Source organism: Spea bombifrons, chromosome 8, assembly GCF_027358695.1.
Source record: "Spea bombifrons isolate aSpeBom1 chromosome 8, aSpeBom1.2.pri, whole genome shotgun sequence".
NCBI lineage: Eukaryota > Metazoa > Chordata > Amphibia > Anura > Pelobatidae > Spea > Spea bombifrons.
The window spans coordinates 44,229,309-44,255,851 of NC_071094.1; the positions used below are offsets into that span (position 1 = coordinate 44,229,309).

The 26,543-nt window shown below is 42.0% G+C and overlaps 4 protein-coding genes across 5 annotated transcripts; all 4 read right to left on the reverse strand.

Moving 5' to 3' along the window:
- Positions 1-968: 968 nt before the first annotated feature.
- LOC128503931 (olfactory receptor 6Q1-like) lies at positions 969-6,405 on the reverse strand. Its single transcript, XM_053474125.1, has 4 exons — positions 6,371-6,405; positions 5,415-5,493; positions 3,540-3,599; positions 969-1,940 (listed from the first exon to the last, which is right to left on the reverse strand). The coding sequence occupies exons 1-4, from the start codon at positions 6,403-6,405 to the stop codon at positions 969-971; spliced, it is 1,146 nt and encodes a 381-aa protein (XP_053330100.1).
- LOC128503187 (class I histocompatibility antigen, F10 alpha chain-like) lies at positions 6,033-11,672 on the reverse strand. Of its 2 annotated transcripts, none has more exons than XM_053473224.1 (8): positions 11,529-11,672; positions 11,176-11,433; positions 9,684-9,962; positions 8,225-8,494; positions 8,027-8,131; positions 7,780-7,805; positions 7,455-7,491; positions 6,033-6,945 (listed from the first exon to the last, which is right to left on the reverse strand). In XM_053473224.1, the coding sequence occupies exons 1-8, from the start codon at positions 11,596-11,598 to the stop codon at positions 6,905-6,907; spliced, it is 1,086 nt and encodes a 361-aa protein (XP_053329199.1). In that variant the 5' UTR covers positions 11,599-11,672; the 3' UTR covers positions 6,033-6,904. The 2 variants fall into 2 exon arrangements, with proteins under 2 accessions (XP_053329199.1, XP_053329200.1); XM_053473225.1 differs by having other exon boundaries at positions 7,780-7,809.
- A 6,483-nt stretch (positions 11,673-18,155) lies between these two features.
- On the reverse strand, positions 18,156-19,121 carry LOC128503932 (olfactory receptor 6C74-like). The gene has a single exon (XM_053474127.1). It carries the CDS (start codon positions 19,119-19,121, stop codon positions 18,156-18,158), a length of 966 nt encoding a protein of 321 aa, XP_053330102.1.
- Positions 19,122-21,913: 2,792 nt separating this feature from the next.
- On the reverse strand, positions 21,914-22,876 carry LOC128503933 (olfactory receptor 6Q1-like). The gene has a single exon (XM_053474128.1). It carries the CDS (start codon positions 22,874-22,876, stop codon positions 21,914-21,916), a length of 963 nt encoding a protein of 320 aa, XP_053330103.1.
- Positions 22,877-26,543: the final 3,667 nt, after the last annotated feature.

The following is a 26,543-nucleotide window of genomic DNA, read 5'->3' on the forward strand; positions in this document are numbered from 1 at the left end:
TTATTTAACTTATTGACTCGTGAATAGCCAAGTTTCTATCATTTTCCATTGGAAACAAAAGCAAATTTGGGAATTTAGAAGGATTCACTCATTCTAATTTACAATATCCCTTAAATAATTGCCTAGTAGCTCCTTTTTTTCCACATTTATGGTCCAAGTTAATTTTAGGGTGGCAAGTTAATTGTTAACAAAACCATCTAGTGATAAAATAATTTACATAAAAGTGTGATAAGGTATGTTAAGAAAGATTATAGAGATAAGAAACATAAACCGGGATACATGGAACCTAACACCAAGCGCTGCACTTTGTCTGTTGTCTGCTACTACTTAGACTGTAAGCTCCTCAGGGCAGTTAACCCATTATTCATACGTATTGTGCGCCAATAAAAATGTCTGTAGTCCTCTTATTATATAACTGCACATTTTGTACCAAACCCTTTTATTATAAAGCAAACCGTGAAGGGATAAATACATCTGTTAGAGGTAAATAAATAAAAATATTTATCCATGCGCATATATACTTTATTGATAATTTTTTTTTTGAATTTTGGTGAAATTGTGAATTGAGTAAAATACGAAATTTTATCTCTCTAACAAATAGACAGAAAATGGTAATTATGAGAAGTATCAAGAACTTCAATGAAAAATAAATAAAATAAAGCTGAGGGGCTCCTCTGGACCCCTTTTAAAGAAGAGGGGGGGGTTATGAGTGTCGAACCTGAGATGCAGTCAGGGGGTACTGCAATAATATAACCCCGGCTTGTAGACCACCTATGCTTTATCCCAATGGAAAGGGGGAGTTGTAATAAACATATGAGAAGCATGGAGCCCACTGGGATGGAGAAAGCAAAGTCAACCCAATGCATAATTCTAGTCTATAGTATGGTGGTGCTAGGGCCGCTGAGCTGTAATATAAAGATGTTGTAGGGCCGTATTGATGTCCGCTAGCCCTTAACTGAGTGACGTAATTACCTTTTTCTCAAAAGAGATTTGGTTTTCAGAACTTTATTTAGCGCTACCCTGACATCTTCATTTCGGAGCGAATAAATGACAGGGTTCAGAGTTGGGGTAACAATAGAATAGAAAACAGACACAAGCATGTTGTTGGAGAAGGGGGAACCCGCGCCCACCCGCATGTAAGTGAAACCCATAGATCCGTAGAAGAGGCAAACCACAGCCAGGTGAGAGGTACAGGTGGAAAAGGCCTTGCGCCTTCCGCGGGAAGACGACATCTTCACGATAGTCCACGTGATGCAAAAGTAAGAGATAAAGATGACCGACAGTGAGCTCATGAGAACAGCCACGGACACAATGAAGTCTACAAGCTCTTTGGACTTGGTATCACCGTACGCCAGCGTAACCAGCGGTGACGCATCACAAAAATAATGTTCAACTTGATTAGGCCCGCAGAAATCCAGCTGACTAAGAAACCAAATGGGAAGAACGGGCGTGAAGAGGCCACTGAGCCAGCAGCAAAGCAGGAGCGCCACAACACTCTTGCTTTGCATTATTATTGTGTAGCGTAGAGGATTACAAATAGCCACGTAACGGTCATAAGCCATGGCGGCCAAGAGATAACACTCGGCAGCGCCTAGAAATGTGAAAATAAAGAGCTGGGCTATACAAGCGCCGTGGGAAATCTCATGGTTCCCCGTAAGGATGTTGGCCAACATGTTGGGCAAAGTGACACTGATGTACCAGATCTCCAGGAAGGACAGGTTCCCCAAGAAAATATACATTGGCTTTTGGAGTTTGAAATCTTGCAGGATCAGCGCTACGATTACTACATTTTCTAGGACGGCAAATATATAAATCAGTAAAAATGAGGCAAAGATAGAAAGCTGGCATCCTCGACAGCCGCTAAATCCCACCAACAGGAACTTGGTCACAGTCGTTCTGTTTGGTAGCTTTGAACATTCTGAGACGTGCATTTTTTTTTTCTGCGATATAAACAAAGTGATATAAATTACTACAAACAGATACCGAAGTACACACCTATATACACATTTATACCGCACTATAATGTAGATCTCTATACACGAGTGGCTGAACTTAGAAGAAGCCACAAAACCACTGCAGTTATATCTCATTGATCCCATTATTGGTTTTTCTAACCGTGCAAAAAAAGGTTTGAGATTAAGTTGCTGAGGACAGACAGCTGGTTCATGGGTTGTCCTACGGTTCATCGTTACTTAAGAGCATCTCAGGTTTGAGCTCTTCCGTGCCGTTGCACAGGAAAAAACTTTTGTCATACCAGACTGAACCTTCCACAAGGGAAGTCCACTGAAGTGCAAGGTCAGTTTCCCCCACACAGAGAACCACAAAAGATTCAAAGAGGACTGATAGCTTCTTAAAAGACTGTTCTATGGCTCATTCCAGCTTGGGGGTATCTCAAGACAAAACTGCCTTTTATCGTTATGGTGTAAAAAAAAAAAAAAACAATAAAAACAACCCTGATGTTCAAATTAAAAGCTTGAGCCAAAGGTATTTCACTCAAGTAGACAAAGCCTTTACAAGCCCCACTAACAAAACCCAGCTAGTATTTCATTAGGCACAGGACTCTATAGAGGTCACTGATTGGACGTACCCTATCGCTTAGGGCGAGCCCCTACTGGATCCTGCTTATGAGCACCATGAAGGCTGGAACATTTGTCTGGGGTTGTGCAGAAGCAATTTGCCTCTCAGTTGGTTCTGGACTGCCCTTTTGGGTGGGATCGGAATGATATGTTGATAGAGATTTTTCCTGCGCAGGGATTGGCTGCAGGGCAGGCCATTAGGTGTCTGTCTGTCCTTGGTGAGTTAATCTCAGATCTGTGCTTATGGTATTGTACTGTTCAGGAATCTCTTGGGGCTCACCCCAATTAAAAGGATGAGACTAGATGTGGACACCCCTGCTCTTGTGTGCATACAGGGATGTGATCAGCTGTGCTATAACCATTTGCTTTCTGCTTTGTATTTTGAATCTTTCTTGGGGCAGGCTAGGATTGATTTGTTTGTGAGGGTATGCAATTAATAACTTTACATGTTCCAGGCAATGTGACCTTGTGTGTAGTCACCTAAAACCTGCCTGATATGAAGTCACATGCCCTCGCAAATGCTTTTTGTTTATGTGGATAGAAAATAGAATGTCTGGATGAAATGGAAATAATCCGTGTTGTTACATCCTCCTGCCATGGTCACTTCATTGAAGAAACTGGTTCTTGCTCAGGCCATTCATGATCTAGATGTCCGTTGTCTCCCCTTCTGTCTTTCTCCATATTTTTATCCCACCACCCTCGTGCCGGATACCCCTACTGCTGTATCTCAAATTATTTAGTAATTAATCTGCACAGGTGGCTCCAGTTTTAACTTCTGAGATGGATTTAAGGAAGAACGGCGTGGCGTGATACATATTTACACGGCATTCTACAAAAGACAAGAAATTGCATTATTTTAATAAGACGCCTCATTTAATCCCCTAGGAAGACTCAGATGGAAAAGCCTTGCGTGGAATCCCCACCATCGCAAAGATGTTAATTATCAGGACTCAGTTTTGTTACCTGAATATGGCACGGCAGGCGGTGTTCGGGATCGAGAGGGTGCTGGCTGCGGCTTTCATCCTAACAACAAGAAAATGGATTATTAATATAGGAAAAGTATCATGAATGTATACGATATTGGCCCAGCTGTGTCAAATAACTATTATATTGTATATATATATTTTATTTTTTTTATTATTTATTTATTTATTTTTTATAAACTGTTACCTGGGGGTTATAATTTATCTATTTTTTTTGTGAATGCATAATCACATAAAAATAAAGAGATTGCTATATAATAATATTAATAATAATAATAATAATAACGTAATAATAATATTAATCATAGTTATAAGAACAATAATAATCAATTATTGCAATCACATTACTCTGTATCTATCTATCTATCTATCTATTATCTATCTATCTATCTATTATCTATCTATTATCTATCTATCTATCTATCTATCTATCTATCTATTATCTATCTATTATCTATCTATCTATCTATTATCTATCTATTATCTATCTATCTATCTATCTATCTATCTATCTATTATCTATCTATCTATCTATCTATCTATTATCTATCTATCTATTATCTATCTATCTATCTATCTATCTATCTATCTATCTATCTATCTATCTATCTATCCATCTATTATCTATCTATCTTTGATTTCATTTTAAACTAGGTTTTTAATCAATTAAAAGAATGTTGATTCAGAAACTTACAATCAATCATTGTTCAAACTTTTAGGATGAATCCCTCTTCTGCACTGACGCAAGCAACTATCGAATATATTTCATTTCAATTCCGAGTCAATCTTTATTACGGCAAATGTGGCACATTTATCATTTTGGTTTAACATAGAATTGGAATCATTAATATTGAGGGAATGTCAATCAGTGCTGCTGGTTGTCTCCAGGCTTCTGTGGATGAAGATGGTTCTGGTTTCTCATTTTTGGTGGGAAGATGTCTCTCTTGCTAAACGTCTTGCATGCGCGTCTCTTTGGCCTGCCAGCAGCTAGTGTTGGAAAGGCAGATGGTATTCATAATCTAGTGGATCTCTGGGGAGGTTCTGTGCCAGGCAGGTAATAGGATCCCCAGGAAGAAGACAATGAGCTACTCCTGTGTCAGGGGACCTGCTGAACGTGGAAAGGTCCACAGCTGATCACTGCGGCATTCTCAGTACTTCAACCTTTGCACATATTTATCAAATTTATTAACATATATGTGACATCTAGTGCATTGATTTTATGGTTTTTAATTACATAAGTTATGGCGGTAAAGGTGATAGAAAACCCTTCCACTTAAAATTAAGAGAGTAGTAGAAGCTTTATTATTAATCACTCATCTACAGACACCAGACGGCTTGTTTTTCCCTCAGAAATCTCATGGCGCTGCCACAACCACAAAAAAAAAAGCTGTCCTTGAGCGGTGATCTGGCTGTTGTGTCTCTTCTTGAGTTTTGTCAAAGTCTGTCTTGTACAGCAGCCAATTACTTTCGAGGGATCCGTGTATGAAGCGGATATGGTTTCTAATGTCGTTTGTGTCAAATATATATATTTGTGGTATTAAATAAATAGAATTAGTAACTTATCAGCGTGGCGCCAAAGCTTAATATGAGCTGGGAGTGACGTGACGCCCTGACAGAAATGAATGGAATTCTGCAATAACCTGCTTTTTTGCTTTATTTCATATAATGTTTTTTGTGTTGAGGAGGAAAATTATCCAAAATAAAAGAGGGCCCCTTTATGTGTGAGGGCCCCAAACTCCTTAACCTGGCCTCGCACAGAATACAACGTAGATCAGGCACACGTAAGAAGGGTAATCATGCTAAAGACATGTACATGTCCACAAGTATACAAACCTTTTTGCATCCTCTAGTGTACCTGATTTGCAGGACTATAACTCCCATCATCCTTGTCATCTTCGTGGCTGGGGGTGATGGGAGTTTTGGGGGGCATGGATCTATTTTAAAAAATGAAAGTGGTAAGCCGCGCACGCTGACAGAGCGGGGCTGCCGAGCGCTGAAGTGTGTAGCGAGCCCGTAAAACTCGTCTGTAACTACAGCGCTCCCCCAAGGCAGACATATTGAGCTCCCTCAGTCTTTCTTCATCATTTTGATCCTGAAAGCCGTTTCCTATTTTAGTCGCCCTCCTTCTGTTAATATCATTCTGGGGATGGGGGTCTCCACGACCGCCCCCGATACCCTGGGGTCTGACTTTGCTACTAATGCATCCGTCTAAACACCCAGATGAGCAAGAATTGGGATCTCAACCCCCAACCCCGCACCATGTGCTTTGTTTCACTCAGATGTAAGTTTACATTAATAACAATATTACCGGCAGATATTAAAGACCTCGTTATCCCAGGATACACGTTAGCTTTATTTATCTATTCATTTACTTTTTATTTTGCTATTAAAATTATTATTATATGGAACAAAGCCAAGTTCACAGGAGTTGCCGATTCTAACCAAATCAAATACTGAAAAAAGAAGGTAGAACTTTTATATATATTTTATTGTAATCATTTTATTGCGTGTTAAACAGATCTAAACATCACAAAAATAATTAATTACCCGCCAATCCTTAAGCTCTTAAAATAATTATTTCCAAGCCCCATCTCGTCTGTTGTCGCCCCTCACAGATCCCGTTTACCATCAGCCGATGGCTTACAGACCTCTGTGTTGTTGAAGAGACGCGCCTTATCTTCCAGACCAACTGTAATGTTTTTATAAAACCATGAAAAAATGGGTCCCCGAGGTCCCCCGCTAGTAAGAAGGGCCCCCTCTGAACAATCAGCTACAAGCTGTCTCTTGCCAAGATACTGATGTAAGGCTTACTGGTCTGCAGTCGCCAGAACCCCGGAATCCTCCATGTTTTACGCGTCTCAGTTCTGCGTGAGGTTCCTTCCCTTCTTCTCATTTACATATCCCTCATCAAACAGAGATTATTACAGCCCGAGACCCCCATATTTTACCCTTATTTATAGATAACGAGCCGAAAATATTACCGAGTATCTTATTGTAGCAAAGCAGTGAATCACCCACTAAAACTTACTGTATATGAACAAACCTGGGAACTTCTGGGCTCCGGCTACCCAGAGCCTACTCTAGAGGGACGCGGCCAGGACTACCCGCCGACATCATGAGAAATATCCTTATTTAAAGGGGAAACGGGTGGGCCATGCCAAGACCCCGCGACCCGGAGGATTCGGGAGTTGACCCGGAGAGTTCCCAGGTATTTATATTAAAATACTTGCAAGTATAAAGCAGATTATACGACTTTAAGCAATTCTTATAAAAGCTTTTGATTTCTGTGAGTTATAAGAAGTGGACGCAGGGACCGGCGCCAGGCGGGGGATTTTCTCCCGTCTCCTACACGGAATTCCCGGCACGGATCCCTTCTGTTTGCGGAGCTGCAAAGACATCGAGAATACATTAATGTGTCGCCTTAAACTTACTTCACTTATTCATTTCCTTAATAATTTAAATATTAGTCAATAGGAGAGAGAAAGGAGAACAAACATGGAGGGTTTAGAAACTGAAACCAGTTTAAGGTGGTTTGTTTTATCGTCTCCCAGTAGAAAAGTACGCGATCCCCCATTTAATATAAATAAATTGTGAGACGGCGCTCGCAGATCAATCGCACGGAACAGATTTTTTTATGTAGATCTGTAGAAAGTTCTCTGGAAAGCAGGTTCTGCGCCAGCAGGATGACGCGTAACTAATAGGAGTAATAATGGAGCCGCTCTGCCCGGCTCGTGTTCTGGATGTCTATATAGTTACACGGTTTATACTAGAAATATTTGGGCTCAGAGGTCTCTTTCTGCTCTGATTTTCCCAGAATCACTGAATTATTGAACACGTATCAGGCTCCCCTCATATGAAGACAAAAAACATCTTCCCGTTATCATTACGGACTTACATTTACGTCGTGGATGTGGCTGGAGACCCATCTGATGCTTAAAAGAAAAAAAAGTTTGTTATAAAGGTGACGCCGATCTTCCCATCACTAATTAGATACCCAGCACAGGTATGTGGCGCGTGGCACTGCCCGTCTCCCTTCCTACCCCACAACCCATAACCCACCAGAGTTATCTGAAGACAGCTCAGCCACGGGACCCCCGAGTGACGCTGCCCCCCACAGCCAGTACTCTGTATATTATAATATCACCCGCCAACCTCCGCTGCCAGCCATTAAACCCGCGCACAGAAACGCCAACATAGCGGGAGAGGAACGGATTACTTACTGCCAGTCGGGGCGTAAACGGGACGTCTGCCTGAAATAAAGGAGAAAAGAATATAATAAACAGATTTAAAAATAATTAATACCGGGGTTACGTGGAAGGGATTCTGGGGCAAAAGCATGGAAAGTGGTGTAACTACATAGCAACCAGAAGTGTTATTTTATTGGTTGCTATGGTGATAAGGTGACACTCCCTGTCATGTCATGTGAAGAAGCCTCTATAGAGTATTCAGAAGCAGTAATTCGCGAACCTCTCCTCTTCCATAATATAAACCCAACAGCAGCAGCGACAGCGATCCCTGCAACGACTCCAATGACGATGTACACGGTGCTGCTGCTTCCGCCCTTCCTCGGATCTGAGTGACACAAAACAGGAGATATCAGTCGGGGGGCAATCTGAGAATGTGATGTAAGTGTTGGGTAATTACCCCTCTCCTTGCGGCACTCACCCCACATCACAATGAGTGGCTCTGCCAGGCTGCCGTGGTCCACGTGGCAGGAGTAACTGTCCCCCTCTTTTGGGGTCACTTCCACGGTGACCCTGATCTGGTAAGTGCCGTCGGTATTGGGGAGAACCTGTTTGGCCTCATCCGAGGGAATATCTATCTCGTTCCTCTTCCAATTCACGTCCACATCGCGGGGGTAAAACCCGTACACCTGGCAGTGAAGCTTTGTGGCCCCCTCTGAAGTCTGGGCTGAAACCTTCACCTCCGGGGCAACTGAGATCACAGAAAGGGTAAAATAATGGTTAACGGGGCTGCAGTTTAGAAGATTTGCCCCATCCGGATGTGTGGCCCCTGCTAGTGCTTTATGCCCCTGCATCACCCCATGCGCGGTCAGCGCTGCCACTTCGGTTCCTCTACTAGAACATACAGGGGGTATAAATGTGAGCCGATCCTGTAGAGTTTTATGTAAAGTTCTGGAAGAATCCTGAACATTCTGGAGAGAGGTCAAAAAAGGCGACTACAACGGGGAAAGATTTGCAGGATATAAATGGTCAAAATGACTAAAAGATCTGAATGCGTACAATCTGCAGGGGACGGGAGAGGAGAGAGAGGGGAACAGCCTCCCAGCAGAAGAGGTAGAGGTTAAACCCTCTGCAGCCAATGACATAACAGGTACGTCATGATAAGTTTGCTCCTACAGGACTCATAACGTATCTGGTATGTAATTGGTTAAAAATGCCCCCTGACCGCTGTTGCTAATTCCCTAAATTCCTGGTTTAATAAAATATTTTATCTCTTTCTTTACTTGACCCTAAGGGGTTATTATTTATATTTCCTTTTAGTTGATATGGTGCAGTCAGCGGGGGATTTGTTGGACAGGGTTAGGTAGGGGTTAAACACAATAAACAAAAACCTAAAAAAAACAACTTAAAATAAATGAAAATGACAGAAATCAGGTTAATGAATATATTTTGGGATTTCTCCCATTTATACCGGCTGCGGATAATTTATTTTCTCATAAATTCCAGCTTTTATAATTTTTTTGTATAATAATACAGCTTAAAAATCCCTACTTTCCCAGAAATATTTATTTCATTCATTCGCTGGATGAGAAAGAGGGAACTTGGTTGGTATATGAGAGATAAACACAACGAGAACGCTGGCCAATGGGAGCCAGAACGCTGCGCTGTGTAACTCCGCCTACTCCAGGACACCTGGAGCAAACAGTGCCAAAATCAGGACTGTTCTTCACAAAGCAGGACAGTTGGGAGTCATGCAGAAGATAAACAGTTAATAACAAATCCAAGAGAGGCTGCTGGGAACCAGATGAAGCCCCCAGGAGCCGTTACCCCCCCTCCCTCATTTCTGCTACAGCTCCTCCCTCTCCCACCCCTCCGGATCCTCCCACCCCCGCGCTCCTGCTCCTCCCACCCCCGCGCTCCAGCCCCCCCCCCGCTCTCACCTCTCCGCTCCAGCTCCTCCCGTCCGTTCTCGATGTATTTCTTCAGCCATTCTATACACCTGATCTCCAGGTAATTCTTATCTCTCTCTCCCTGTCGCTCCTCCGGACCGTTCCATCTCTGTGCGGTGATCTGCGCCTCGGCAACGACCGGAACATAAACCCAGCGCTCGGTGTCCAGGGCGAGGAAATCCCCCCCGTCATATCCGTACTGATTATACCCCCCGGTGCTGCCGTCATCCCTCAGCTCACAGCCGTACATCCGCTGCACAGAATGGACACCTGCAAAGAGCGGCACTCGTTACACCCGGGGGCAAAAATGCCACAGTCAGGCTGTTTTGGTGGAAAGATTATTTATGTATTCAAAGAAAAAGGGGCGCATGTACAAAAAGGGCCCTATGTACATGCGCCCCTTTTTCTTTGATTATGCCCTTTGAACATGCGCCCCTTTTTCTTTGATTTTTTTACAGAAATGATTCAATATGTAAATTGAATTTGTTGAAAAAAAATTGTTGGGTAAAAATCATGTTTTTTTGGGGGGGTGGGGGGCCCTTAACAGATTCTCGCACCCGGGCCCTGAGGGGTCTAGTTACGCCCCTGGCTGCAGTCGTAGTGGATACAGTGCGGGGAGCTGCAGTCGTAGTGGATACAGTGCGGGGAGCTGCAGTCGTAGTGGATACAGTGCGGGGAGCTGCAGTCGTAGTGGATACAGTGCGGGGAGCTGCAGTCGTAGTGGATACAGTGCGGGGAGCTGGAGTCGTAGTGGATACAGTGCGGGGAGCTGGAGTCGTAGTGGATACAGTGCGGGGAGCTGGAGTCGTAGTGGATACAGTGCGGGGAGCTGCAGTCGTAGTGGATACAGTGCGGGGAGCTGCGGTCGTAGTGGATACAGTGCGGGGAGCTGCGGTCGTAGTGGATACAGTGCGGGGAGCTGCGGTCGTAGTGGATACAGTGCGGGGAGCTGCGGTCGTAGTGGATACAGTGCGGGGAGCTGCGGTCGTAGTGGATACAGTGCGGGGAGCTGCGGTCGTAGTGGATACAGTGCGGGGAGCTGCGGTCGTAGTGGATACAGTGCGGGGAGCTGCGGTCGTAGTGGATACAGTGCGGGGAGCTGCGGTCGTAGTGGATACAGTGCGGGGAGCTGCGGTCGTAGTGGATACAGTGCAGGGAGCTGCGGACGTAGTGGATACAGTGCAGGGAGTTACTGTTGCGGTAGTGGATACAGCACTAGGAGTTACTGTTGCGGTAGTGGATACAGTGCTGAGAGTTACTGTTGTGGTAGTGGGCGGGGAGTTAATGTTGTTGTAGTGAATAGAGCGAATAGAGTTGCTGCTGTTGTAGTGGATACAGTGCTGGGAGTTGTTACTGTGGTAGTGGATACAGTGCTGGGAGTTGTTGCTGTGGTAGTGGATACAGTGCTGGGAGTTGCTGCTGTGGTAGTGGATACAGTGCTGGGTGTTGCTGCTGAGGTAGTGGATACAGTGCTGGGTCTCACCTCCGGTGTGGTTGAAGCGGCTCATTGCTGTCCTCACATTGTATTTATATACAGCCTCGCTGCCTTTGCCCTTCTGTGTCTCTCCCTCCCAGTATTCCGGTCCCGCTTTCTCCATCCACCGAGCGACAGGAACATACCGGCGGCGGTCGCTGTTATAATTATCTATCTGGATCCCGTCCACATACCCGACTATAGAGAACTCCGGCAGCCCGTGTCCCGGAGCCGAGACCGCGGTGTAATAATACTGGAGAGAGTGACCTGAGACAGACAGACACGTCAGAGACAGACTGACCCGCAGAGCTCACACTCTATACACATTCTGTATGCCGGGGACCCCTCCCCATTATACTCACCGCAATACACCCCGGACACCCCCACAATGAGCAGCAGGGGCCACATCTTTACCCCCCTGTATGCGGACATATCGGAGCCCCGGAACGAGAATAACACAGACTGATCCCGAACTAACAGCCCGAGTCAACCGGAAATCCCCTGTGAGTCAGAAGCTCTGCGCTGATTGGCTGCAGCAGGAACTCATACCAATAGGAAATTAAATCCTCTGCGCATCAACAGTTACCGGGCAGAGGGAAGCGCTGAAGGTTGTGAGAGGCAGAAAGTGAAAGTGAAAGTCCGCTCATTTCTGTTATTAATATTCTGGATTTTAAACCCAGGTTTATTGGAGTGACGTCATCAGCCATATTACTGACCAGCGCAGGGAAAGCGTGTCCTGCAGGGTGTGTGTGTGTGTGGGGGTATTAGGTGAGGTTAGAGGCGTGCATACCTCCCAAGTGTCCCGTCTTGTGTAGGACTGCCCTGTCTTTCGGAAGGAGGGGCTGTATAAGTGAGCGTGAATGTTTTTGTTAACATGAATCTGTGTGTGAAAGCGTTTGTATGCATGAGCATGTATGTGTAAATATTTGTGTGTGTGCATGTACGTGTAAGTGGTGTGAGATGGAGTGTGTGGTAGCATGAGTGTGTTTATGTGTCAGCATGGATGTGTATATGTAAGTGGTGCGAGGGATTGTTTGTGAGTATGAGTAAGTGTATGTGTGTTAGCATGTGTTTATGTAAGAGTGTATGTTGCAAGGCGCACAGAAGGCACAGACAAGTTATTTGGGGGCAATGATGTCACAAGCAGAGTGTTTGGGGTTAAGATGGGTCTGATAAGCTGCTTAGGGGCAAAGGTGGCTCTCACAAGCTGTTTGATGGCATTGTGGGAAATCTCCCCGTTCTTGGTGCTCCTCTATAGAGTAATATAAATAATGACTGGGAAGGGCGATCAGATCACCCATGTTTCCCAGGGACCATTGAGTTTGATCATATTGTGGACACACAGTGCTGACCCCGCCTCTCCCCGCCTCTCCCGTCACACCCCTAACACAGGTGTTCCAGGAATAGAAAGCTACGGAGCTCTGCTGATTGCTGCTACTGGGGAGGAATAAACCGATAAAATTCAATAAAAAAGAAAAAAATATGATGTCCCTAGAGGGCCAAAGTCATGACACCAGTCCCACGGTACTGCAATCGCGGGGTCTGTGTGACATAAGTGACGCCTCTAAACACCATCTGTGTCCCCCGTTCTCTGCATCCCTCCTTGAGCTGGAGAGAGACAGAAAACAGCAGTTCCCTGGGGCCCAAGATCTATATATATATATATATATATAATTTTTTTTGTTATCTGACCCTAAGTGGTTAATTATTTAATATATATATATATATTTTAATAAATATTTTGTAGTTGGTGAGGAACACACGTTTAGGGATAGGTTTAGCATTAGGTGGGGTTAAAACATTTGGTTTTTTTTTTTAAACAAAGAAAATTAGAAAATAATATAGAAATATTGTGCTTTTTCCAAATCAGGGCAGGTTAAAATAATGTGTTTTGGTATTTTTCGCATTTATACCAGCTGTAGATAATTTATATACCCGTAAAACTGTGAATATGTTTTCTTTAAATCCCAACTTTTTAAATGTTATTCATAAGAATTTAGGTCTTACATTTATGAATGTTTTTTTTTTAATGCCAAATTATATATAGTATATATTACAAGATGAAAACCGCTCTGGTCCACAAAGGGGTTAAATAAGGAAGCAAACCATTTCTTTTTAGCGTCAGGCTCTGTGGCGACACCTGGTGGATAAAGCTGCTAAATGCAGGGCTGTGAATCTAAACACACACAGTACACCTCTCTCTCTCCTCTCTTTCTCTCTCTCTCTCTCGTCTCATTCCAGGACAATGCATTGGCCCAGATTGAGGTTGCCCGGGACTTAAAATGCCGTTACGGGACTGTCCTGGGCGATACGGGACATGTGGTCACCCTACTACAGACCCATAGTACATGGCATGAATTATATATATATATAGAACAGAGACCTTGATGACCAAACCTGTAATTAGATACCTGTTTACTCAGGATATAAATTAATCTGTGACAAGATGAACACCTAAGGCCAATAAACAAACATTCTCGTAGTAGGAGGAGATATAAACTGTATTCCAGATCCTCAATAACTTTATAAATTGTCATTATAAAAATAATTTAAGTTCCTATCAATAAAACTTTCTGTTGAAAGATGTGAACAAGATATAGGATGTTTAACCTCATTAGATGGATTATTAATAAAAAAATACAATATATACAGTAATTCATACATATGATCTGGCTGTTCCAGACAGCAGGATCTCTCCTGACTAAGTGCAAAAGAAACGAGTTTTCAGCCTCATAACTGATAAGTGCCCAGGGCCGGACTGGCGGTGAAGAGGTAGCCGTGGCCCTTTAAGACCAGCGGCCACCTGATGACACAAGCGTGGCCGACATCTAGATGTGTGCAGCGGCATGTTATGTGTTTTATGCTCATGCAGCCGGGTCTATCAGCCCGTGTGCCGGATGACCAGTCCGGGGCTGTAAGTGGCCAGTTAACCCCTGAAGGACTAAGGCTGATGTTTCTATTGTATATTTATGTTTATACATGTATGTATTATATGTATGTATATATAGTTATATATCATTATCTAGTACAGAAAAAATATATAAAAAAGCAGTTATGCTTAACGGGGGGGGGGGTTAATTTTAGGGGCCGTCATGGTTGATGGGGTGTTTAGGGTTAATTTCATGCTGAGGGTTAATTTAATAAAGTTAGCTTAAGGTGCAGTTGCAGGTAAAGGGAATGTAAATCCTGGGGGCAGTGATTATTAATGTATTATTTATAACAGTATGGTGATATTCTCTGAATGATTCGAATCCCAATGAAGGCAGAGAGTCGTTCAAAGATCCGGATCTTACAATGATCCGGATCACTGTCAGATCCGAATCTTTGAATGACTCTGCCTTCATTGACATTACTCAAGTAGGCAGGCAGGAGGGTTCATTGAGTAATGAAAGGGGCGGGGCCAATCGTTAGTGTGCCTGCACGGAGCGACTGGGAAACGGTATCTCCTGTGAGTCACACTGAGTGATCCGAAGATTAGCGAGAGCTAAAATTTGCTCCCGAACAGGGATTTGCTGCAGGGCAGGCCATTAGGTGTCTGTCTGTCCTTGGTGAGTTAATCTCAGATCTTTGCTGTATAGTATGTACTGTTCAGGAATCTCTTGGGGCTCACCCCAATTAAACCGATGAGACGAGATGTGGACACCCCTGCTCTCTTACACATAGAGAAATATGCGCAGCTGTTCTAAAAGAAGCAATAAGTAAATAAATTAATTAAAATAAAGAATTGTAATGTGTTTTTTGGCTGTTTGTGTCTTTGGTGGGGGGAGGTTTCTTGTAATTTTTTTTTGTTCTGGACTCCCCTTGTTGTAGGGCGTAGCTGTTATAATGGTTGAGTTTTTTGTAATAGCGCATGAGGGCATACAAACTCTTTGCATAAACGAATGAGCAATTTTGGATGCACGTTACAGCCTTCAAAGCGTTCATCGGTGAAAACCCATTGATATCGCCCTATAAGTTTGATATTAACTCATCGAGGACATGCAGCTGCTTTTGGTGCTGGGTGCATCCCCATTTGGGAGCATAGAGGTATACCAACTGGACCCTGTTACAGGGTCACTGTACCCAAGGCTGGGTACCCCTGTTTGAGGGCTGAGGAATCACCAGTCAGTCCCTCATACGGATCGCACTCAGCTATCCACGGATCATCCAGACCACCATTCGTAGTAAACCAAGAAGAACTCCTTTATTTACAAACTCACAGAACTTTATATACAATCTCAATGCAATGTGTACCGAACCCAACCCCCAATCCCCAGCCGGATTACAGGATCGTCTCTTTGAAGGCTGGAGCTGAAGCCACATTCAGTCTCTGGGACGAATACACAATAAAACGTCTTATAAAATATTACCGGGTCACGGTATACGGAACCGGACACAAAAGCGCTCCGTGACCCGGCTAAACTTCACACGGACATATGAGCCGGCTAGCCTGGCCCTGTCACAGACCCCACTGACGAAGCCTAAGAAGGCAGAAACATACGTGTTGGTTCCCTCGTGCAGAGGAAATTTGCCTCGCGTGTTGAATCTGAACCTCCCTTGTGGCAGGATCGGACTGATTTGTTGATGGAGATTTTTCCTCCATATTGGAACAAAAATGATAAAATTTGCTCCCCAACTGGGATACAACGCAGGATAAACTTTCACGCGGCTGCCTGTACTCTGTGATTTTATCTCAATCCTTTTCTGGATGGAATCTCTTTGGGGCTCAGCCCAAGTAAAGAGGGCAGTCCGGACAGGGACCTACTTGGTCTCTTGCATAGGAAGGGATACCAACTAAACCCCATTGATGATGTCTGTGAGAATAAGTCTAAAGCTGGGCCTTCACCAACAATGTTCTTCTGGGTTTATCGGTTCCCTTATACAAAGAAAGCATATTTTGGGTTTTACTTCTGGGCTTGGAATAGGAACAAACTGATTTGTAGAAGGAGGTTTCTTTCTATATGACAGCATGTAAGAGATAAAGTTTCTCTGTGTGTCGGGATGCAGAAAGGACCACAAGGATTGACGTTGGCGTGAATGTTTGTCCAGCGTTTCTACTCCAGAGTCGGATAATCTCACTGGAAGGGTGGTGGGATGGAAACCGTATACACAAAAGAAGAGAGAGGTTTGGGTCCTTGTAGTAGAGCGTTATTCCAGGGAACAGGGGTAGGAGCTTGGACTAATTACCCCGGTTATCATTGATAAAAGCCCCTAAATATTGCTCTTAAGTTTGGACAGCGCACTCCGCTGCTCCACTGGTCTGGGGATGACATATAACGTGGAGAAAAACAATACGAAGAACGTAATGAATTGTGCTCATTATGCTGCTGACCCCAACACATACTGTATGTGCCATATAATCAGTAATAACACCGTCACATATAGAGGGTTTTATTGCCACCCCTGCCTAAAAGTGTTGGCGTTGTATTTAAGGGATTGAACCTTTGGAGGAAAGTGTAAAATGGCGGACCTGCTGAGTTTAGTAGACTAGGGGCATTCAATGAATACTTTCTTTAGGTGGAACAGCACCTTTAACAGGTTAGCATCATTTAATGAATAATATCCTGATAATAAAGACACCTTTTTATGAGAGTTTTGGTAAATATCCCATTTAAATTGAATCACAATAGCTTTGTGACTTTGGACGGCCATCGTTGATATCCGGAAAGATAAGTCTTTATTTTCACCGTTAAACCTTTTGCCGATTTGCTCATAAGTTTTAAATACCCCGCCGAGGGTTCCGTGGTTTGCAAACTTCACTTTATAATTACCCCCGAAGGGTTAATCTACCATTAAATCCCGCGTGGAATTTAAAGTCGACAATAACTTTAATTACCCGCGATGTTGCAAAATAGAACAAAACATATCTGTTCGATGCGGCCCCAAGGGGCAATCCAGAACTAATATGCCAGGCAAAATTCCCCTGCACAAGGAAACCAACGGGTTTTATTTTCCTGCTTTGTTAGAGCCTCCTCATTGGGGTACGGCGGGTATCCCCACATGGGGCAAGAGTGCTAGGAGGTCCATGTCTGGGCTACCTTTAGGGGAAGATCAGACTGATATGTTGATGGAGGTTTTTTGAGTGTAGTAGGACGTAAGAACTGAATTTTGTGATGGTTCTGACCGTTGTACAGACTGTGAGAGCATCAAACTTGTTTTATATTTTATTTCACCCTTCAGGTATCTCTTTGGCCCACCTCAAGTGAACAGGTGAGTCCAGATGTGGACCTCTTCGTTCTCTTTTGCCTAGAAGGAAACCTACTGGGCCCCAACGATGAGGTCTATGAAGGCTAAAAAATAAAATGAAAAAAATAAAGAACAATTAAGTCAAAAAACGTAATTTTCTATTACTACTAACATTTAAAGAAAAAAGATTTTAATGATGGCAAAACAAAAGTAACGTGATGAATACAGAAAAAAACAAATAAAAATGTATGGCGGGGCTCTATCCTATGATGAAGCGTATGAGGACATGAAATAAGTTTTCTAGCCCCCCTCTCATTTTATTAGCATTATAGACACAGATACAACCCAACATAAAAATTAAACATTTACATTTTTAATGCAGATGCAGTTTCAGTTACATGGTAAATGTACACGTTTGGTGCAACTGGTTGTTAATAAAGTTTATTGTATAAAAAAGGAACAATTAATCAATTAGTACAAGATCACATGGGAATTTTCACTCATTATCTATAATAATAATCTTAGTAAATCATAGTATGACGTCATGGAACAATTCCAGGAAAACAATAGGCGTCCAAAAATGATTTTCCAAGTAGAGCCGTTCTTCCGCTTCCGTGCCTTTTTATGTTTTAACCAATTCTCTCTCGTATTTCGGTTTTGTCCTGATGAAGGTCACTCAGTCACTCGATATGGCGATACTATCTCTCGATTCTACTCACTTTTCAGTTTATTAAATATCCCTGCTAATACACCGTGGTTGTGATAGATTGGCATCGATATAGAATGAAGGTTCCATAACAGGACATCGAGCATCTTTTTGGCCTTTATTTGCATATAAAGTTTATAGAAGGAAAGAGCCTGCAACTTATAGAGTGCAACTTCCGCTTTATAGACGACTTTACATCTTTGTTCTTCAAGCTATAGATCAAAGGGTTCAACATGGGGACGACAGCCGTGTTAAACAGAGAGAAGAGCTTATGGGAGCCCAAGGGGTTTTTCGAAGACGGCGTCAAGTATAAGCAGTAAAGGGTGGTGTAGAGGAGAACGACCACGGTAATATGTGAAGAACACGTGTAGAAGGCCTTACGCCTTCCGATGTTGGTGGGGATCTTAAGAACGGCTAGGATTATAAAAACATAAGGGATAAGAGTGAGAGACAACGGGATGAGACCGGACACAAAAACCCCCTCTGTGACTATCAAGAGCTTCAGCAGAGAGGTGTCGCTGCAGGAAATCCTCATGAGAGGCAGAACATCACAGAAGAAGTGGTTGATTTCATGGGAGGCGTAACACGAGAAGTTTGATATTACAGAAGTGTGGGGTATAACCTCCAGAAAACCCGACACCCAGCAGCCAATGGCTAGCAGGGAACAGACTCCGTGACTCATGACCATGTGATAATGTAGAGGGTGGCAGACGGCCACATATCGGTCGTAGCTCATGGCGGCCAATACCAGCAGCTCGGTGCATTGCAGGGCCATGAAGAAGTACACGTGAGCCATGCATTCCAAGAAAGAGACGCTTTTATCTCCTGTGACGAACGTCGCGAGGATCTTGTGTAGAGTCACAGTTGTCGAGGATATGTCCAGCATGGACAAATTGCCCAGGAAGAAGTACATGGGGGTGCGCAGGTGTCGATCGAGACAGACGAGGAGTAGAATGGTCAGGTTGCCACCAAGCGTGATGAGATAGATGAGGAGAACAAGGAGGAAGAGCGGAAGCTGCAACTCGGGGACATCGGATATCCCTTTAATAATGAAATGAGTGCGATTCCCCTGATGAGCCTCCATATTTACTACTGATTCCAAAAGATGGGCAGATGAAGACCCCTGTTTGCCCTGAGTATCGGGTCTTTTAACTCAACCTCAGGGAGAATGAGCAGAATCTCAGGGTGACACAGTCTGGAGTCATATTCCCCTTTGATTTAGTGATATCTGAGCATCCCGATTGGTGCTTTTCTCACTTCTACTCTATATGACAGCTGGAATCCCTGCTTGGACACAGGTGACTTAATTCAGATCACCTTCCCCTCCTGACAAGTCGTGGTTTCCATAAGGATCATCATTAGAATCATTTGGCTGCCGCCACCACTGGCGAGTCGCTGCGATGGGATCTGCGTGGTGGTTTAATAAATATATGATAAGTCTATGAAGATTTCTTATTGTGAATGTTTTTTTACAGCACGAAACAATCAGGGGTCGTTAAGACAGCGAGCGAAAGTGACATCTTATTCATTATTATTAATAATAAACGATTTCTCTACGATGGCAGATCCGTCTACCAATTCTAAAGACGCTTCCAGATGTAGGAACGCACAAACGTCACGGAATATGTGGTGTACCCTGAGGGGCGATGTGTATTTTAAAATAAAAATAATTTTAATATTTAAATTTTGTCAAAGCTCTGTATTTATAAATTCCCCCTATATCTTGCACAGGTTAAACTAAAAAAAAAGTATAATATTTGGCTCTGCTGCAGTTCACGCAATTAATCAGCTAAAATATATATTTTTTTTTTTTATTTTTAGACATTTTGGTTGAGAGAATCTCACCTCAAATCCTAATTCTTCCCTCTTTCTTGAGCGAAAATTAGATTTTTATTATAAATATTTTAAATATTCCCTTGATTTATTTAAGACATGTTATGCCCCCCATTTTCTTTTTATTTATTTATTAATTTATTTACTCGTTTATTTTTTCGGAATATGTAACTTGATAACTCACCTTTTTTATGAAACTGCATCCAGAGTCTGTTTAAATTTGGCTTGGCTAGAGATCCTTGCGTTTCTATGACATAGGAGGCACACGTTTGGATTCCCAAATAATGCTGCTTACTTCCAAAAACGTACAATTTTTAAGAATAAAAGGATGCTTTATTGTATTTTTTGTCTATTTTAAAGAGTCTCGACATGGCACAAAAAAAATAATAAAAAAAATAAATAAATCGTTCTTCAGCCGTTCTTCCAGAAGAGGTCCAAGTGACTCGTAAATCTATGAATACTTAATATTTGTTATCAAAACCTAAACTAGAATATGGATCGCCGATTGAGAATCATCTCAGAGCATTTAATTTTTAAGCTTGAAGACGTTCTGGTTTATACCCTCGGAATACATTGGGGAAAGAGTCTAGAAGGAATGGGCAGACGATGAAAGAAAGAACTAAACGATGTTTTATCTCATGATAAAAACCTTCCAAAACCTTGAGAATCAGTTTTCTAAAACTTTTTTAAAGGATAGCAAAATGTAATCAAATAGATAAAAATAGTTAAAAATGTTTGCTTCACCTTTGCTAATAAAACCCAAATCTTCTAACCATACATCCACAAACCCAGGGAAATCCAGTTAGTCTCTATCGTTATTCGAGTTGCAGAGATATCTCGATAGTTCCCTAAAAGTTGAGATATTGAGTTTGAAATTCCGAGCACTCCGTTGAGTTATAGTGAGCTGCATTGAATTATTTGCCAAATTACTGGCGAGCGCGGCCTAAATAGACATTAACGGAATTAATCCGGTAGGTCATTTGCTAATTAAGTTGGAAGTCTTCGTTATTTAGAGTTTGACCAATTCTTGGACCGCTCACCTTCTCCTGTGGAGTTAAGAGTCGAAAACCTATTCAACTTGACTTATTATTTAACTTATTGACTCGTGAATAGCCAAGTTTCTATCATTTTCCATTGGAAACAAAAGCAAATTTATTTGGGTTGATTGTATTGCAAGGATTCACTCATTCTAATTTACAATATCCCTTAAATAATTGCCTAGTAGCTCCTTTTTTCCCACATTTAAGGTCCAAGTTAATTGTTAACAAAACCATCTAGTGATAAAATAATTGACATAAAAGTGTGATAAGGCATGTTAAGAAAGATTATAGAGATAAGAAACATAAACCGGGATACATGGAACCTAACACCAAGCGCCGCACTTTGTCTGTTGTCTACTACTACTTAGACTGTAAGCTCCTCAGGGCAGTTAACCCATTATTCATACGTATTGTGCGCCAATAAAAATGTCTGTAGTCCTCTTATTATATAATTACACATTTTGTACCAAACCCTTTTATTATAAAGCAAACCGTGAAGGGATAAATACATCTGTTAGAGGTAAATAAATAAAAATGTATATCCATGCGCATATATACTTTATTGATAATTTTTTTTTGGAATTTGGTGAAATTGGGAATTGAGTAAAATACAAAATTTTATCTCTCTAACAAATAGACAGAAAATGGTAATCATGAGAAGTATCAAGAACTTCAATGAAAAATAAATAAAATAAAGCTGAGGGGCTCCTCTGGACCCCTTTTAAAGAAGAGGGGGGGGTAATGAGTGTCGAACCCGAGATGCAGTCAGGGGGTACTGCAATAATATAACCTCGGCTTGTAGACCACCTATGCTTTATCCCAATGGAAAGGGGGAGTTGTAATAAACATATGAGAAGCATGCAGCCCCCTGGGATGGAGACTTAAAGTCAACCCAATGCATAATTCTAGTCTATAGTATGGTGGTGCTAGGGCCGCTGAGCTGTAATATAAAGATGTTGTAGGGCCGTATTGATGTCCGCTAGCCCTTAACTGAGTGACGTAATTATCTTTTTCTCAAAAGAGATTTGGTTTTCAGAACTTTATTTAGCGCTACCCTGACATCTTCATTTCGGAGCGAATAAATGACAGGGTTCAGAGTTGGGGTAACAATAGAATAGAAAACAGACACAAGCATGTTGTTGGAGAAGGGGGAACCCGCGCCCACCCGCATGTAAGTGAAACCCATAGATCCGTAGAAGAGGCAAACCACAGCCAGGTGAGAGGTACAGGTGGAAAAGGCCTTGCGCCTTCCGCGGGAAGACGACATCTTCATGATAGTCCACGTGATGCAAAAGTAAGAGATAAAGATGACCGACAGTGAGCTCATGAGAACAGCCACGGACACAATGAAGTCTACAAGCTCTTTGGACTTGGTATCACCACACGCCAGCCTAACCAGCGGTGACGCATCACAAAAATAATGTTCAACTTGATTAGGCCCGCAGAAATCCAGCTGACTAAGAAACCAAATGGGAAGAACGGGCGTGAAGAGGCCACTGAGCCAGCAGCAAAGCAGGAGCGCCACAACCCTCTTGCTTTGCATTATCATTGTGTAGCGTAGAGGATTACAAATAGCCACGTAACGGTCATAAGCCATGGCGGCCAAGAGATAACACTCGGCAGCGCCTAGAAATGTGAAAATAAAGAGCTGGGCTATACAAGCGCCGTGGGAAATCTCATGGTTCCCCGTAAGGATGTTGGCCAACATGTTGGGCAAAGTGACACTGATGTACCAGATCTCCAGGAAGGACAGGTTCCCCAAGAAAATATACATTGGCTTTTGGAGTTTGAAATCTTGCAAGACCAGCGCTACGATTACTACATTTTCTAGGACGGTAAATATATAAATCAGTAAAAATGAGGCAAAGATAGAAAGCTGGCATCCTCGACAGCCGCTAAATCCCACCAACAGGAACTTGGTCACAGTCGTTCTGTTTGGTAGCTTTGAACACTCTGAGACGTGCATTTTTTTTCTGCGATATAAACAAAGTGATATAAATTACTACAAACAGATACCGAAGGACACACCTACATACACATTTATACCGCACTATAATGTAGATCTCTATACACGAGTGGCTGAACTTAGAAGAAGCCACAAAACCACTGCAGTTAAATCTCATTGATCCCATTATTTCCTTTTCTGACCATGCAAAAAAAAGGTTTGAGATTAAGTTACTGAGGACAGACAGCTGGTTCATCGTTACTTAAGAGCATCTCAATTTTGAGCTCTTTTTTTGCCATTGCATAGGAAAAAACCTCTATCAACATATCAGACTAAACCTTCCACAAGGGAAATCCACTGAAGTGCCAACTGGGCTTCCCAATTCAAGAAAACCACAAAAACATCAAAGAGAACAAATAGCTTCCTAAAAGCCTGTCCTACGGTTCATTCCAGCTTAGAAGTACCTCAAGACATAACTGCCTTTCACCACCACAGCAGAAAAAACAAAATAACCCAGGCAACCAAAGTTAAAACTTAAGATAAAAGCCTTTCTTGTACAAAGTCTTCATAATTTACATCAACAAAGCATGGTTTACATTTTATTACATGCAGGACAGTAAGGAGGTCAATGTTCGGACGTACCCTGTCACTTAGGGCGAGCCCCTACTGGACCCTGCTTATGAGCCCCATGAAGGCTGGGGATGTGCAGAATCAATTTGCCTCTCATTTGGTTCTGGACTGCCCTTTTGGGTGGGATCGGAATGATATGTTAATAGAGATTTTTTTCTGCTCAATGGCATACGAGAGCTAAAATTTGCTCCTGAACAGGGATTTGCTGTAGGGGAGGCCATTAGGTGTCTGTCTGTCTGTCCTTGGTGAGTTAATCCTAGATCTTTGCTTTATAGTATGTACCGTTCATTAATCTCTTGGGGCTCACCCCAATTAAAAGGATGAGACGAGATGTGGACACCCCTGCTCTTGTGTATATGCATGGATGTCATCTGTTGCAGTAAAGCTACTTGCTTTGTGGTTTGATTCTGGGCATCTCTTGTGGCTGGGTCAGATTGATTTATTTGCAAGGTCATGTAACTAGCAAGTTTGTAAGCTCAAGGCAATGCGATTTTAGTGTGACTTTGCATGTAATCACCTATAACCTGCCCAATATAAAGCCACATGCTCTCATAGATAGAAAATAAAATGCGTGGATGAGATAAACCATGTTGTTATATCCTCCTACCATGGTCACTTCATTGAAGAAACTGGTTCTTCCTCAGGCCATTCACGATCTAGATATCTGTTGTCTCCCCTTCTGTCTTTCTCCATATTTTCATCCCACCACCCTCGTGCCAGATACCCCTACTGCTGTATCTCAAATTCTCATATATATATAATGTAAGATCTCTGTAAGATGTAAGATCTCTCCTACTCAGTCCAATTATCTATCTGAATATAGAAAGCCGAGGTTTGGTAAATGACCGACAGTCACCAACCAAAGCGACATTCAAAGCAAATTAATCTGCACAGGTGGCTCCAGTTTTAACTTCTGAGATGGATTTAAGGAAGAACGGCGTGGCGTGATACATATTTACACGGCATTCTATAAATAACAAGAAATTGCATTATTTTAATAAGACGCCTCATCTAATCCCCTAGGAAGACTCAGATGGAAAAGCCTTGCGTGGAATCCCCACCATCGCAAAGATGTTAATTATCAGGACTCAGTTTTGTTACCTGAATATGGCACGGCAGGCGGTGTTCGGGATCGAGAGGGTGCTGGCTGCGGCTTTCATCCTAATAACAAGAAAATGGATTATTAATATAAGAAAAGTATCATGAATGTATATGATATTGGCCCAGCTGTGTTAAGTAACTATTATAGTGTATATATATATAAATAAATAATAATAATAATTATATATATATATATATGTCTGTAGATTTATATATATATATAATTATTTTTTACATTATTATTTATTTATTTATTTTTTTATAAACTGGTACCTGAGGGTTATAATTTATCTAGTTTTTTGTGAATGCATAATCACATAAAAATTAAGAGATTGCTATATAATAATAAGAATAATAATAATAATGTAATAATAATAATAACGTAATAATAATATTAATCATAGTTATAAGAACAATAATAATTATTGCAATCACATTACTCTGTATTATCTATCTATCTATATATCTATCTATCTATTATCTATCTATCTATCTATCTATCTATCTATCTATCTATCTATTATCTATCTGTCTATCTATCTATCTATCTTTGATTTCATTTTAAACTAGGTTTTTATTCAATTAAAAGAATGTTGCTTCGGAAACTTACAATCAATCATTGTTCAAACTTTTAGGATGAATCCCTCTTCTGCGCTGACGCAAGCAACTATCGAATATATTTCATTTCAATTCCGAGTCAATCTTTATTACGGCAGATGTGGCACATTTATCATTTTGGTTTAACATATAATTGGAATCATTAATATTGAGGGAATGTCAATCAGTGCTGCTGGTTGTCTCCAGGCTTCTGTGGATGAAGATGGTTCTGGTTTCTCATTTTTGGTGGGAAGATGTCTCTCTTGCTAAACGTCTTGCATGCGCGTCTCTTTGGCCTGCCAGCAGCTAGTGTTGGAAAGGCAGATGGTATTTATAATCTAGTGGATCTCTGGGGAGGTTATGTGCCAGGCAGGTAATAGGATCCCCAGGAAGAAGACAATGAGCTACTCCTGTGTCAGGGGACCTGCTGAACGTGGAAAGGTCCACAGCTGATCACTGCGGCATTCTCAGTACTTCAACCTTTGCACATATTTATCAAATGTATTAACATATATGTGGCTGATGACATCTAGTGCATTAATTTTATGGTTTTTAGTTACATAAGTTATGGTGGTAAAGGTGATAGAAAACCCTTCCACTTAAAATTAAGCGAGGAGTAGAAGCTTTATTATTAAACACTCATCTCCAGACACCAGACGGCTTTTTTTTCCCGCAGAAATCTCATGGCGCTGCCACAACCACAAAAAATAAAAAGCTGTCCTTGAGCGGTGATCTGGCTGTTGTGTCTCTTGAGTTTTGCTTAAAGGCTGTCTTGTACAGCAGCCAATTACTTTCAAGGGATCCGTGTATGAAGCGGATATGGTTTTTAATGTCGTTTGTGTCAAATATATATATGTTTGTGGTATTAAATAAATAGAATTAGTAACTTATCAGCATTTTAGATGAAAAGTGTATCAACTGAATATGAGTCCAAATAAAATTCCTTCAGATAAGCCACAACGTTTTAATTTGATGTTTTTACATTTTTTGTTATTTTGAATTATATCTTTCAGCTCTCACATAGACATAACCATGTTATTTGATACTACGTCACACTGCAATATATAACCTGGACCCCCCTCGTCCTGTGCTCGGGGATAGAGACAATATTTCCTCTTGGGAGACTGGGACTATTTTCACGTTTCCGGTTTAGTTAGATTTAGGTGACGACCAAATAAACAGATTACACTTTACCCAAGGCAGGTGTGACGAAAAAGCTGAAAAGTAAGAAAGTTTTCAAATATAGATAACATTTTATGCCAGTTGTCCTGATATAAATGGGACAGTCCTGACGAGGACTTCATTGCCTGCAGCGATTAGGCCTCGGTGGGACGTAATGTGGCGCCAAAGCTTAATATGA